Source organism: Hemiscyllium ocellatum, chromosome 5 (assembly GCF_020745735.1).
Source record: "Hemiscyllium ocellatum isolate sHemOce1 chromosome 5, sHemOce1.pat.X.cur, whole genome shotgun sequence".
In the NCBI taxonomy this organism is placed as follows: domain Eukaryota; kingdom Metazoa; phylum Chordata; class Chondrichthyes; order Orectolobiformes; family Hemiscylliidae; genus Hemiscyllium; species Hemiscyllium ocellatum.
The window spans coordinates 106172058-106185538 of record NC_083405.1 but is presented as its reverse complement, the minus strand read 5'-3'; the positions used below and the strand labels follow the sequence as shown (position 1 = coordinate 106185538).

The following is a 13481-nucleotide window of genomic DNA, read 5'->3' as shown; positions in this document are numbered from 1 at the left end:
ATCTCCCTAAATATTTGTCACTGTTCATCAACTGTCCTCGCCTTTTAATATTTTTGCCCAGTCTACTTGGGCCAACTCCTTCCTCAAGCCTGTATAATTACCATGGCCCAACACTCCAACTCTCATATGTGAGTCTGTCCTCATCTTTCAGTCCGAATTTGAAACTCTTGCATGTTGTGATCACTTCTTCCTAGAGAATCCTGAAGTACAAGACCATTCATCAATTCTTCCTTCTTCTGTAATACTGAATCTAAAATAACCAGTTCTCTGGTTGGCGCCATGACATGTTGCTCTAAAAAACAAATCCTCATACACTCTGTGAACCCTTCTTCGAGGCTACTCTTGCCAAGTTTTTTAAACCAATCAACATTCATGTTCAAATCACCTATAATTACTGCTGTGGAGAAAGGAAGGACTGCAGATGCTGGAGATCAGAGCTGAAAATGTGTTGCTGGAAAAGCGCAGCAGGTCAGGCAGCATCCAAGGAGCTGGAGAATCGACATTTCGGGCATAAGCCCTTCTTCAAGAATCTTCAGGATGCTGCCTGACCTGTTGCGCTTTTCCAGCAACACATTGTCAGCTATAATTACTGCTGTGCCTATCATAGAATCCCCTCCAGTGTGGAGACAGGCTCTGTGGAGCTGTGGAACTTATTTAAAAGTTTTGTACCTAAATGCACACAGTTTTTGGAATAAAGTTGATGAGCTGACAGCACAAGCAGAAACAAATAAGTATGAACTGGTGGGGATTACTGAATCGTGGTTACAGAAGGATCAGGACTGGGAGGTAAATGTCCAAGGGTACTCAGTATTCTGAAAGAAAAGACGAGGAGGTGGAGGTGCTTTACTGTTTAAGGATGATATTAAGAAATGCGCTTGTAACTATTGAGTGACTGACTATCACTGCTTGCCTGAATTGTGGAGTCTGGTAATATTCTGTACTTGGGCTTCAGTCACTTACTATACTGTACTGATTAACCCTTATGATAATTCAACAGCAAACCACATATCGAACTTTGTGATGACATAAAATAAGATGACTTTGTAAATTACATAGATGGAAGTCTAAAACTGCAAAGGGAGATTGTTAAATTAAGTAAATAGGAAATTTATGGAAACAGTAGAAAATGCTTGAGCAGCTACACAGCTTACTTCTGTTCCTCTGTTCATATACAAAAAAAAGTCAACAACGAAAGGACGCTAGTGACTGTTTTCTCAGGTAGTGTGCGGATTTTCTGTTTTGCAGCAAGAGTATAATGAATCAGGCTGTGACTAGTGCTGCACTATAAGCCTCAATACTTGGGTACCCGGCTGTTCAGAAGATATATCAAAGATTTTGCTGAGGAACTGCATATAATACTTCCAGGTTCAGGGATGACAAAGTCATGTGGAAATGGCAACGAGGAAGATACAAAGTGGCTTCGAGAGATTTGGACCGACTTGGTGAGAGGGCGAGAGCAAGGCAGATGGTATATCATGTGGAAAATGGGAAGTTATCCATCTTCGGAAGGGTAGATGTGCTGAGTATTTCTTAGAAGAGTAAGAATTTAGGAAGTGTAGATGTACCAAGGGATCTGGGCAACGTTCCCTCTAAGGTATGTGGCCATTCAGGTGCTGGGAAGTTCCATGAATGCCGAATGGTGGGCCGCCACATTGGCATCTGCTTGTGACATGTTGAACCCAGGTGTTCTCGTCAGTAAGACTCTGAAAGCTGTTATGTAGGTTCAGCAGGACCTTTGAGGTGAATGGTGTGCTCGTCTTCGTTGCAAGTTGATTTAAATAGGGGAGTAGCAAGGTTTTCCTTTAACTGTTTTGAACTTTTGTTCAATTGAATCTGGAGTACTGTGTGCACTTTTGCTCCCCTTACCTTAGGAAGGATATTATTGTAATTGAGAGTGCAACAAGGGTTCACCTGACTTGTTCCTGGGACACTAAGGCAGTTGTCTGAAGAGAGATTGGGAAAACTGAGCCGACATTCTCTGCAGTTTAGAAGGATGAGAGGTGATCTCATTGAAACTTACAGCATACTTAAGAGGGTTAGAAAACGTTGATGCAGGTAAGATGTTCCATTCGTTAGGGAGTCTCGAAACAAGAGACAATTTCAAATAAGGGCCAAGCCTCTTCGGAATGAGCTGATGATTTTGTTTACTCAGGTTGTGAATCTTTGCAATCCTCTGTCCCAAAGGGTTCCGAAGCTCAAGAATTGAATGTATTTAAAGTAGAGATTTAAGGATTTTTAAATATCAGTGACTAAAAGGAGAATGGAAATAGTATTGGAAAATGCATTGAAGTGGATGATTAACCATGATGGTATTGAGTGGTAGAGTGAGCTCAGGAGGCTGTTCTCTAGATTAGATTAGAGTTAAGATTAGGCTGTTCTCTATTCTACCTACACCCATTCATTTGCTCACAATATCTTTGCTATTATAGTCTCTTTAACCTGCTGGACACTTCCCACTGTCTTGTTTCTGTAGGAAATCGATTTTGTTTGAATTATAATGAAAGAGAGATAGTAGATAATTAGAAGCCTAACAAATGCCTTTTTAATGCTAACTTGAAAAAACAATGTGCTACATCTTTCGAGGAGCTGAAATAATATTTTAAAGTCCAGCATTTTGTCATCACGAAAATAAAAATATCAAAAGAAATGTGAGAAATATATTGCCTGTGATGTGGGGAAAATCAGCAGCCTCGGAGTCAGAGTCACGGTTCAACAACAGAGTTTATTGTACAAGGAAATATCGGAAATATGTACAAGCAAAGTGGTCAGCTGCGAGTAATCTCTCAGTCCGGAGCAGATGTCAAGATACTTTTATACATTTTGTGACATAATAGGTCAGTGATGAGGTTATTGTCTCTGTAACATAGTTTGTTTGTTGTAAACTTTGCAGAATCGTAAATAGTTTTGGTGCAGTCATTGTCATTTCTTGTGCAGCCTTTGTTAATTCCAGCACAGCCTTTGTTAATGTCAGCGCAGTCATTGTCAGTTTCAATGTCTGCGCGGAAGTCCATTGCTGTAGTAATGGGCACTAATCACTCTTCCTGAGAAGGTCGATTACTGCAGCCTTAATTATCACTCTGTATTAAGTCCATATCAAACTGTTAGCACTTCTATCAAAGCTGTCGGCAGACACTTCAGCGGGCAGTATACGCTATTCATGTGTACTCTCTCCCCCACCTGCCTTCAACTAATCAACTAGGTTGTGAGTGCATTGTACTGGCATTCTGCAGGCCCCAGGCAGTATCTGTGTTTGCTCTGCTGTCTCTCTGCATATTGTGGTCTGACGGCCACCCTGTGTGTCAAGTGGCCAACTTACAGTTCAGTGGCCATCTTGTGTGTCCTCCCCTCTTTGTGGTCAAGGAGGTGACTTCGGACATCTCCTGCAGACCACCCAATTTACATGTAGAGTTGGGTCATCTCTAGGAGCTCTTCATCCTGAGGGGTATTATGGATTGCCAATTTCGTTGGGGGCTCTTCCATGGTAACACTTGCTGCTGGTACATTTCTCATCAGTATCGTGTTACAGCAGAGCTTTAAACACCAGAGGCCCACACAGAATGCCAGCATGAGTGCAAATGAGGACAACTATCCCATGTGCCAAGCTTGATCTATCAACCAATTTAGCCAGCTGTCTGTAATTGTGGCTCCCTGTCGAAAATTATCTAGTTGGTCTCGGATATTCTTGACGGCTTCTGTAATGTATTAAGAGTCATCAATAACATGGGTGAAAACAATGACTGCAGATGCTGGAAACCAGATTCTGGATCAGTGGTGCTGGAAGAGCACAGCAGTTCAGGCAGCATCCAACGAGCAGCGAAAGATGCTGCCCGAACTGCTGTGCTCTTCCAGCACCACTGATCCAGAATAACATGGGTGATACAATTGTGACCAATAATTGTCCAAAATCCTCCTTGCTGTGCTAATTGATAATCAACTGCGTAATGCATCTGCTGTGTGTAGAGTCTGAGTTCAGCCAGCTCTGTACTAATTGCTTCCAGAGCTTTGACGTATTATTGCCTAAGATAGTCAGGCCACATACAAGGTAATTTCAGCTTTTAGCGGTGACGACCCCTGCTGCGCCTCATAAAGATAGAGATCGCAAGATTCCATAGCCCAATGATGACCCCAAAGTGGTGGGGACCTGCCAGTCAGCACAGGACTCCTGACTGATGGAGCGGGCCACTATCCTTCTCCGAACATGTCCCTAGCTGGGGCATGGTACAGTAAGGGATGCAGTTGTCCCTACTGTGAACAGGTTCGGGAGGTCTGGTGTGTCTGTCGTATAAGTCCCCTTAAATAGAAAAACAAATCCCTTAACCGCTCCTGTGTCTACTAGCATTTCACATTATCTCCCTCCTATCACTGCAGGCACATAAATTCTCCCCTCTCCCTTTCCCTCACGAATGGGGGCAGCTGGTTATCAGCTCTGCTGACTTTGGGATTCTCGTGGTTCCATGGTGTTCTAGATGGTATTAGGGGGTGCCCCATGCCTTTCCCAATACCCTGCTTCTATGTGTCCTATTCTCTTGCAGTGGCTGCAATATTTTGCATTGTTCCCTGCTCTATTCCCTCCCTTTGGGGCCCTACATTCTCGAGTAAAGTGTCCCTGTCAGCCACTGTTGTGGCAGGATAGTTTTATTCCACTCTTGCCTCCATTCCAGTAGTCCGCTTTGTCAGGTCTTGCCTTTATCGCAGGAGCTTCTGCCTCCTGCACCCTGCTAGCCCACTCAACTAGATCATAATAATCCTGGGACATTATTACTTCCATTTTCAGGATGGCATGGTGGGTACTAGAGAGCCAATATCTAAAAGCTTGGATGAATGCCCGGCTCCCCCCCACCAATCTGGGTTCGCTTACCCTGAGCATTCCTGATAGACCCTAAATAATCGTTCCCTACATTCAGAGGCTCCTTTCCCTTGAAGCTGCTTAGTGATCATGATCGTGCCCCAGTTTGTGGGAGCATTTCCAAGCACGCAGTGGATTTCTTCTTTAAAATCGGCGAAGGGGACCTGCTGGGCATCTATCTCAGCTGTAAGGGCAAAGGCATGTGTCTCCCGTCATCCCCTAAAGTCTCTGTGGCATCGGGTCTGCCAGCTACCTGCTTCCATTTATCTGCTGGGCAAGCTGGCCTGGACCAGCTGGTGTATGTCTCTCAAGTGTAGTTGGTGCCCTACCCATACACTATCCAGCTCTTCCCAGAACCTGGTGTTTGCATTTCTAGGCTGTAATTTGCGCAGGTAGGCCATAATCTGCTGCCTCTCCGGGGGGTGAAGTGTTTATAATTCACTTTGGGCTGTGAGTCTGTTCCTCCTCTGGTAACCAGTGCTAAGTTATACTCTTGCACAGTTCGACCAACAGAGGGAGCACTTGGTCCCTTCTGGACGGTTTCGGAGGAGGGGAGAGAGTCAAGTCTCACTTTCCTCCTGTACTTTTTCTCATCTTTGCTCTCGCTCCTTTATCCTATCCCCCAGCTCCTCAATTTGTTCTTGGCTTTTTCTCCACCTGCTAGTGGAGACACCTACTTGTTCAGTTAGGCCTGCTAATTGGTACACTAACATTACCCCTATCTTCTTAGTTTAATTTCATTTTTGTTTGTCTATCCAGTCTCTCTGTTGTGCTGATGTCTGGGATGGATCCCAACCACTTTTCTTCATTTGCTCTGTCAACCTTGTATGTCTCAATAAGGGGACCTGCAGTATCCCCCTTAAAACTTTGATCTGCCATTTAGCAGATTGTGTACCCATGGATACCACCAACAGTAAAGTGTACCGACCCAGTCGGGACTTCTCTACCCCCTGGCCAATAATATTGTCCCAGCACCATCTGTATGGCTGCAGTAGCCTCCGAGCAAGGTGTGCTCTCTACCAGTGGGAGTTCTCTAACCTCCCGGCCGTCACTACTAGTCGGTACCTACTGGTCAGCTGGGAATGCTGGCTCAATAGGGTGTGCTCTTTACTGGGACTTGTATTATCCATATATGATTTAAACTCTAAAAATAACTCAATTGCTGATTAGCTTGTGAAGAGACTATGTTGGCTGAAATATAAGTAGCAATGAAAATTTTTTTTGCATCTTTTGTGTATAAGTTCTTTTTGGTTGGGAAAAGTCAAATTTCAGTCCTCATTAGGCACAAGTTTAATAAAAGTTTAGTTTGGAAGCTGTATCTCAAGAAATCATTCATAGAATTTAAGATTTACTTTTGATGATTATTAAACATGTTTTGTTAACTATTTTCCCCTACCTGTTTGCAATGAAGACCCTTAATATTCTCTTCAGAGACATTTATGCTTTGTGTGTTGCCTACCCAGAACCTCTGGGAGAACGACTCTACACGGAAACAAAAATTTTTCTGGAAAATCACGTCCAACATTTGTACAAGGTAATTTTTTCAGTTTTATCACCTTTACTGTAAACTTTAAATGGTTGCATGCTACGCATAAAGTGCAGAGCAAGAAAGTAATGTGGAGCCAAATCTTCCTTCCAAGGTCAGGAACCTGACACCTTGAATGTTTCCAAGGCCCTGCACCATTTTAGAATCTGTCATACAATGTAATATTCCAAGTATTAGCCAGTCATGTTGCATTTTGGGAAGCCAAATGCAATTGGAACTTTACAGTAAATGGCAGGACCATTAGGCGCATTGATATACAGAGGGGTCTTAGGTGCAACTCCATTACTCCCTGAAAGTGGTAGGACAAGTGGGTTAAATAGTAAAGAAGGCAAGCAACTGCCTTCATCAGTTGGGTTATTTTAGAGAAAGGTTGGCAGGTCATGTTGCAGATGTATAAAACTTTAGTTGTCACATTGGTGTATTGAGTGCAGTACTGGTCACCACAGTGTAGGAAGGATGTGGAGTCTTTGAAGAGAGTGCAAAAGAGCTCTACCAGGATATTGCCTGGTTTGGAGTGCATTAGCTTGGATTGTTTTTGCACGAGCTTTATTTGCTGATGGATGACCTGACAGAAGGACGTAAAATTATGAAAGGTATAGATAGGGTGGATAGTCAGGGTCTTTTTCCCAGAATGGAAATGTCAAATACTCGGGGGTATAGGTTTAAGGTGAGAGGGCGAAAGTTTAAAGGAAATGTGCAAGACTTTTTTTTACACAGAGGGTGATAGGTGCCGGGGAGATGGTAACAGCAGATATAGACGCAACTTATAAAAGACATTTAAAACAGACAGGCAGGGAATAGAGATACAGACCATGTGCAGGCAGATGCAATTAGTTTAGAGTGACATCGTGGTGGCTACAGACGATGAACTGAAGGACCTCTTTCCCTGCTGCATTCTATATTTACTAATTGGCCTGCAGCCGAGTTCACTGCCAGTTAAGGTGTGGGTATAGTACACAACAAGCACAGCAGGATAATTTACGAGGCAAACAATAGTTTCATCTGACCTTTGGATCAGGGAGACCAGGGTAAGAAACCATTCCTCTGCAGTGCCACAGTTTGCTGATTCCTCCCTTGAGCTCATAGATTCATAGAGATGTACAGCATGGAAACAGACCCTTTGGTCCTACTCGTCCATGCCGACCAGATATCCCAACCCAATCTAGTCCCACCTGCCAGCACCTGGCCCATATCCCTCCAAACCCTTCCTATTCATATACCCATCCAAATGCCTCTTAAATGTTGCAATTGTACCAGCCTCCACCACTTCCTCTGGCAGCTCATTCCATACACGTACCACCCTCTGAGTGAAAAGGTTGCCCCGTAGGTCTCTTTTATATCTTTCCCCTCTCACCCTAAACCTATGCCCTCTAGGTCTGGACTCCCCAATCCCAGGGAAAAGACTTTGCGTATTTACCCTATCCATGCCCCCCATAATTTTGTAAAGCTCTATAAGGTCTATAAACCTCAGCCTCTGACGCTGCAGGGAAAACAGACCCAGCCTGTTAAGCCTCTCCCTTTCAAATTTCACAACATTGTTCCGATAGGAGGGAGACCAGAGTTGCTCTGATCATAGCTGGATGTACAAGAGATACGTCTTCCCTTCCTCTGGAAGAAGAGTTCAAGTAAACCACACAAAGCAGGCATGTCCAAAGGTGACCCTAGATTCCCGCTGCCTCAAGTTCCTTTCAAATTCAAGCCCCTCCGCCCTAGCTATAACAATTCTATGCCACTGTATGAGCAATTGAGTTTATATTGCCCCTTTTATATACCATTTTCACAATGCTGTTATGAGTACTAATGTCTCTCCACTGTGTTTCCAACAGCTCAACACAAATGTGTTCCAGACTCTCTCTGCTCCCCTTAGTTCCCATGCGAACATTGTAAGCTGTTCTTCCCATGTTCCAAACATAAATGAGTTCAGCAAGCAATTAATTGGAAGTGTCCAAGTTACCAGCTCCCCATCCCAACTTTCTTTGAAAATCTAATTGTGTCACTGAGGTAGTTGCAACCACTGACATCTCCAAAGGCATGATTTTCAGTCTGTGTAAGTCTAAACTCATTGGGTGATTGAAAATTCAACCCATCAATTCTTCAATTTATTTGATTTCCCCAAGTATGTCATAATGTAGATAAAACTCGCATTTTGCTAAAAACCCTCAAAAGTAATATTAAATGTTTAAAATTGTCATCTATGTTGTTCAGCTGATGCTTTTACAGTCCTTATAGGATTACAATCCGAATATTTAATCTTGTTTGTCAGTACATTTCCGGAATTGCTCAGATTTGCTCAAAAATGAGGACAATTCCCCTTTAAATCAATGTCAATGATTTTTGTCAATGGGAATGTGTTTTAAAAACTTGTTATCAGATGAACTCATCACCAATTGATACCATTGTTATTTTTCCCAATTCCATACTGAATAAAAAGCAGAGACCCCAGTCATTTTTTTTTGTCTCTGCTAAACTAAATGGTGCAAGTTGCCCAACTATTAATGTGTTTCACTTAGTCTTGGCACCCTGGACTGTGGAAAATAATAATTTACCCTGATTCCCTTTAATGATTTTTACTCTGGGATTTAACTAGGAGATTTTATTGTTTTTGCTCCAATCTTTTGTCAAGAAGTGTCTTTTGTGATTGGGGATATCCATTATTCACTCTTCTCTAGTCACAGATTTTTTGAATATTGGACTGCTGTAAAATATAAATCGAAGTGAGTAAAAGTATTTTTGGTGTTTTTGATTGATGCAGAAAAATAATGAGTAAAATATTTTGTTTTGTATAAACAGAGTTTGAGCTGTGCTAATTTATCTGAAAGGAGATTACTAAAAATGATGTATTATTGGGATCACAGCAATTTTTCACCTTACCCTCAGAACCACTACATTATGAGTAGGATATAGTATATAGTTTCTTTTTACAGCACAGAAACAGACCATTTGGTCCCCACTGGTGTTTATGTTCAACTTGAGCCGCCTCCTATTTTTCTTCATCTAAATTTGTCATTCTTTGCCTCTACTGGTGGCACAGTGGCTCAGTGGTTAGCACTGCTGCCTGACAGCGCCAGAGACCTGGTTCGATTCCCACCTCGGGCGACTGGCTGTGTGGAGTTTGCACATTCTCCTCTTGTCTGCGTGGGTTTCCTCTCAAAACCATAAAGATGTACAAGTCAGATCAATTGATCATGCTAAATTCCCATAGTGTTAGGTACATTAATCAGGGGTAAATGTAGGGTAGTGGAATTGGACTGGGTGGGTTACTCTTAGGAGGGTCGGTAGGGACTTGTTGGGCCAGAGGGCCTATTTCCACACTGTACGGAATCTAATTTCCTTTTCACTTCTGTTGGTTTTTACTTCAGTCACATGGTGAGGCAATGAACTTGATGTTCTCACTGTTGTCTAGGTCAGTATGTTTTTTTCTGAATTTCTTTGTGACTTTTACCCAAAAATAATTCAATAATTTAAAACTGGGACAAATGCTGCAAGCGAACTCTAAATCTGCATCATATTCATTGATGTCAGGAGGTACTCTAGGTTGATTCTGGAGTTGAGAGGGTTGGCTTATGAGGAGAGATTGAGTACACTGGGACTATACTCTTTGGAATTTAGAAGAATGAAGGGGGATCTTACAGAAACAAAAAATTATGAGGAATAGGTAAAATAGAAGCAAGGATGTTGTTTCCACTCGGGTGTGAAACTGGAACTAGGGGGCATAGCCTCAAGGTAATGGGGAGTAGTTTCACAACTGAGTTGAGGAGGAACTTCTTATCCCAAAGGGTGTGAATCTGTGGAATTCCTTATCCAGTGAAGCAGTTGAGGCTATCTTGTAAAATGTTTTTAAAGCAAAGATAGATTTTTGAACAGTAAAGGAATTAAGGGTTATAGTGAGCGGCCGGGTAAATGGAGCTGAGTCCACAAAAAGATCAGCCATGATCTTATTGAATAGCAGAGCAGGCTTGTGAGGCTGGATGGCCTACTATTGCTCCTAGTTTTTATGTTCTTATGTCCCACCGAAACTCATAGTTGGGCAACTATCAGAATCCAGTGAAGTCATGACTTTAATACCTTGAAACTACAGTATATGTTTACAACGATCAATGCATCAGTAGATGAGCATTGCTAAACAACCTATGCAGAATATACTGACTGCTCCACTTTCCTATGAAACATGCACACCAGATAGACATAGTAATGCTTCCAAAATTTTTAAGTCACCAAACTTTGTAAAAGTAGTGCAGAGGTACTAATTTGTTTGATTCCACATTATAACTGTTTTGAAGCAGAAATGTTCCACAAAAGTGACTCAGAGCTAAATAAAGATATGAACATAGCAAAAATAGTCCTGCACAGTACTAAAGCATTAAATTTTACAACTTCAAAGTACTTCTTGCAGTGTGCTTTGCAATTTTCCCAAAATCTCCAAAATTCATTATCAGCAAAGATTCTGCAGTAAGTTGCCAATCATGACTTGTACTATTACATTCATCCAAATCATCCAGTTGCCCTGATCTTAGAAATAATTTTGTCATTGAAAAGGATATGTCCTTGATATACTTTTATTTACAGAAAGTTCTGGATTCCGAAGAACAGATTTTGACTATGTACCATAAATATTGGGAAGAGTACAGTAAGGGTGCTGATTATATGGACTGCTTATATAGGTAAATAACTTTATCTTCTATACAATTCAAAGTGAATTTTTTTTCTTTCAAGGCATGTGTTGAAGTTGACAATCGAATTGATTTTAAAACATTTATTTTGTGCTCTTACTTAGTAAGAGGAAGATCTTCATGATCTGAGCAGCAGCTGTGTTTATATATCATTTTCTTCCGCCTGTGATTTCTAACTTGATGACGTTAATGTTAGACCTCTTTCCTTAATTTGTCAAGAGTGCGAGTGGTTTGTTGTTCCAGAAGCAATCTGCTCATCAAATGTTAGCCTGAAGAAACAGTTTAATTCAACCTATGAATCCACAGTGACATTCCTTGAACCACTGTGATTTACTCAGTATTTATTTTTAAAAATTATATTGAAATCTAAAACATATTCTTTGTGAATGCTTCAGATTGTGATCTGTAACCAGCATGTGCACAGGTTATTGAAAGTGGCAGGATAAGTAGAGAGAACTGTAAGTAAAGTGTATAGTATCCTTTGCTTTACGAGTGGGAGTGTAAAATACAAGAGAAGGGAGGTGATGATGAACTTGTACAAGACACTTGTTAGACTTGTGGCGGTTGTGGAGTGTTATGTACGGTTCTGTGTGCCATATTATAGAAAAGATGTAAATACACTGGGGAGAATGCAGAAGCAATTTGCAAATGTGTCTAAATACTGAGAGGTTCCATGGACTTGACAGGATGCATCCTATGATATTAAATGAACTAGCTATGGAGATGGTAGATGCATTACTGGTAACGTTCCAGGAATCTTTAGCTTCTGGAAAAGTCTGAGAAAATTGGAAAATTGCCAATGTAACACCTTTATTTAAAAGGAAAGGAGACAAAAAAAACAGACACTGCAAAATGGTTAGATTAATGTCTGTTATTGGGAAAGTATTAGAGTCTATTATAAAAGACGTAATAGAACATTTAGAAATAAATAATATGATCAGCAGAGTCTGCATTGCCTCATGAAGAGGAAATCATGCCTGACAAATTAACTAAATCTTTGAGGAAGAAACAAGCCAAATAGATGAAGGAGTATCAATGGATGTAACATTTTCCAAAGATGTTTAGTAAGATGGTACATGTTAGGCTATTAAGATGATCCCATGGTGTTGGAGGTGGTATATTAGCATGGATAGACAATTGACTAGAAAGCAGAGAGTTGACTTAAGGGGGCCATTTTCAGGTTGGCAATCTATAACTAATGATGTGCCACAGGAATTAGTGCTGGGGTCACAATTATTTACAATATAAATGAATGACTTGGATGAGGAAAGTAAATGTACTGTGCAAACTATATATGAACAAAACTATGTGGAAAGACGAGTGACGATGGTAATACCGAGACTCCTGCGGGATATAGACAGGTTAAGTGAGAATAGTTCAAGGGTTGAGAAACTTTGCAACTAATAGAGTCATAGAGATGTACAGCACAGAAACATCCTTTCAGTCCAACTCGTCCATGCCAACCAGATATCCTAATCTAATGTAGTCCCATTGGTCGATATCCCTCTAAACCTTTCCTATTCATATACTCATCCAGATGTCTTTTAAATGTAATTATTATCAGCCTCCACCACTTCCTCTGGCAGGAGGAAAATACACACACACCCCTCCCGTCTGTGTGAAAAAGTTGCCCCTTAGGCCCCTGTTAAATTCTTCCCCCCTCACCCTAAATCTATGCCCTCTAGTTCTGGACACCCCCACCCAAGGAAAATCCCTTGTTTATTTACCTTTCCATGCTTCACATGATTTAATAAACCTCTATAAGGTCACCCCTCAGCCTCCAACACTCCAGGAAAAACAGCCCAAGCCTATTCAGCCTCTCCCTATAGCTCAAACCTTCCAATCCTGCCAACATCCTTGTAAATCTTTTCTGAATCATTTCAAATTTAACAACATCTTTCCAATATGCTGCAGAACCAACCACTGCCAACTAATAACTGCAGCCATAGTCACAAGAGGGATACGATTAAGCTGAAGAGGGTTTAGAAGAGATCCACCAGGATGTTGTCAGGAATGGAAGATTTGAGTTAGAAAGAAAGGCTGAATAGGCTGGAACAATTTTCATTGGAATGAAGGAGGTTGAGAGGTGACCTTATAGAAATCTATAAAATAATGAGGGGTATAGATATAGTTGTCTTTTCCCAAGGATTGGGGATTTCAAGACGAGGGGCACATTTTTAACATGAGAAGAGAGAGATTTAAAAAATACGAGGGGCAAATGTTTTGCACAGAGGGTGGTTCATGTATGGAATGAGCCTCCAGAGGAAGTAGTGGATGTGGGATGATTGTAATGTTTAAAAGTCATTTGGATAAGTGCATGAATAGGAAAGGTTTGGAATGATACTGGCCAGGAGCAGGCAGATGGGACTCGTTTAGTTTGGGATTGTGTTCAGTCTGGACTGGTTGGATTGAAAGGTCT

General features: G+C 41.4%; 1 protein-coding gene across 3 annotated transcripts in view; it reads left to right on the top strand.

Annotated features, from left to right (window-relative positions):
• The window catches only part of cul2 (cullin 2), an 81594-nt gene that overhangs the window by 12629 nt on the left and 55484 nt on the right, over positions 1 to 13481 (top strand). For all 3 annotated transcript variants that reach the window (XM_060825087.1, XM_060825086.1, XM_060825085.1), the window contains exons 3-4: positions 6278 to 6380; positions 10959 to 11053. In XM_060825087.1, the coding sequence (XP_060681070.1) occupies positions 6278 to 6380; positions 10959 to 11053 (198 nt within the window). The remainder of the gene's footprint in view (positions 1 to 6277; positions 6381 to 10958; positions 11054 to 13481) is intronic.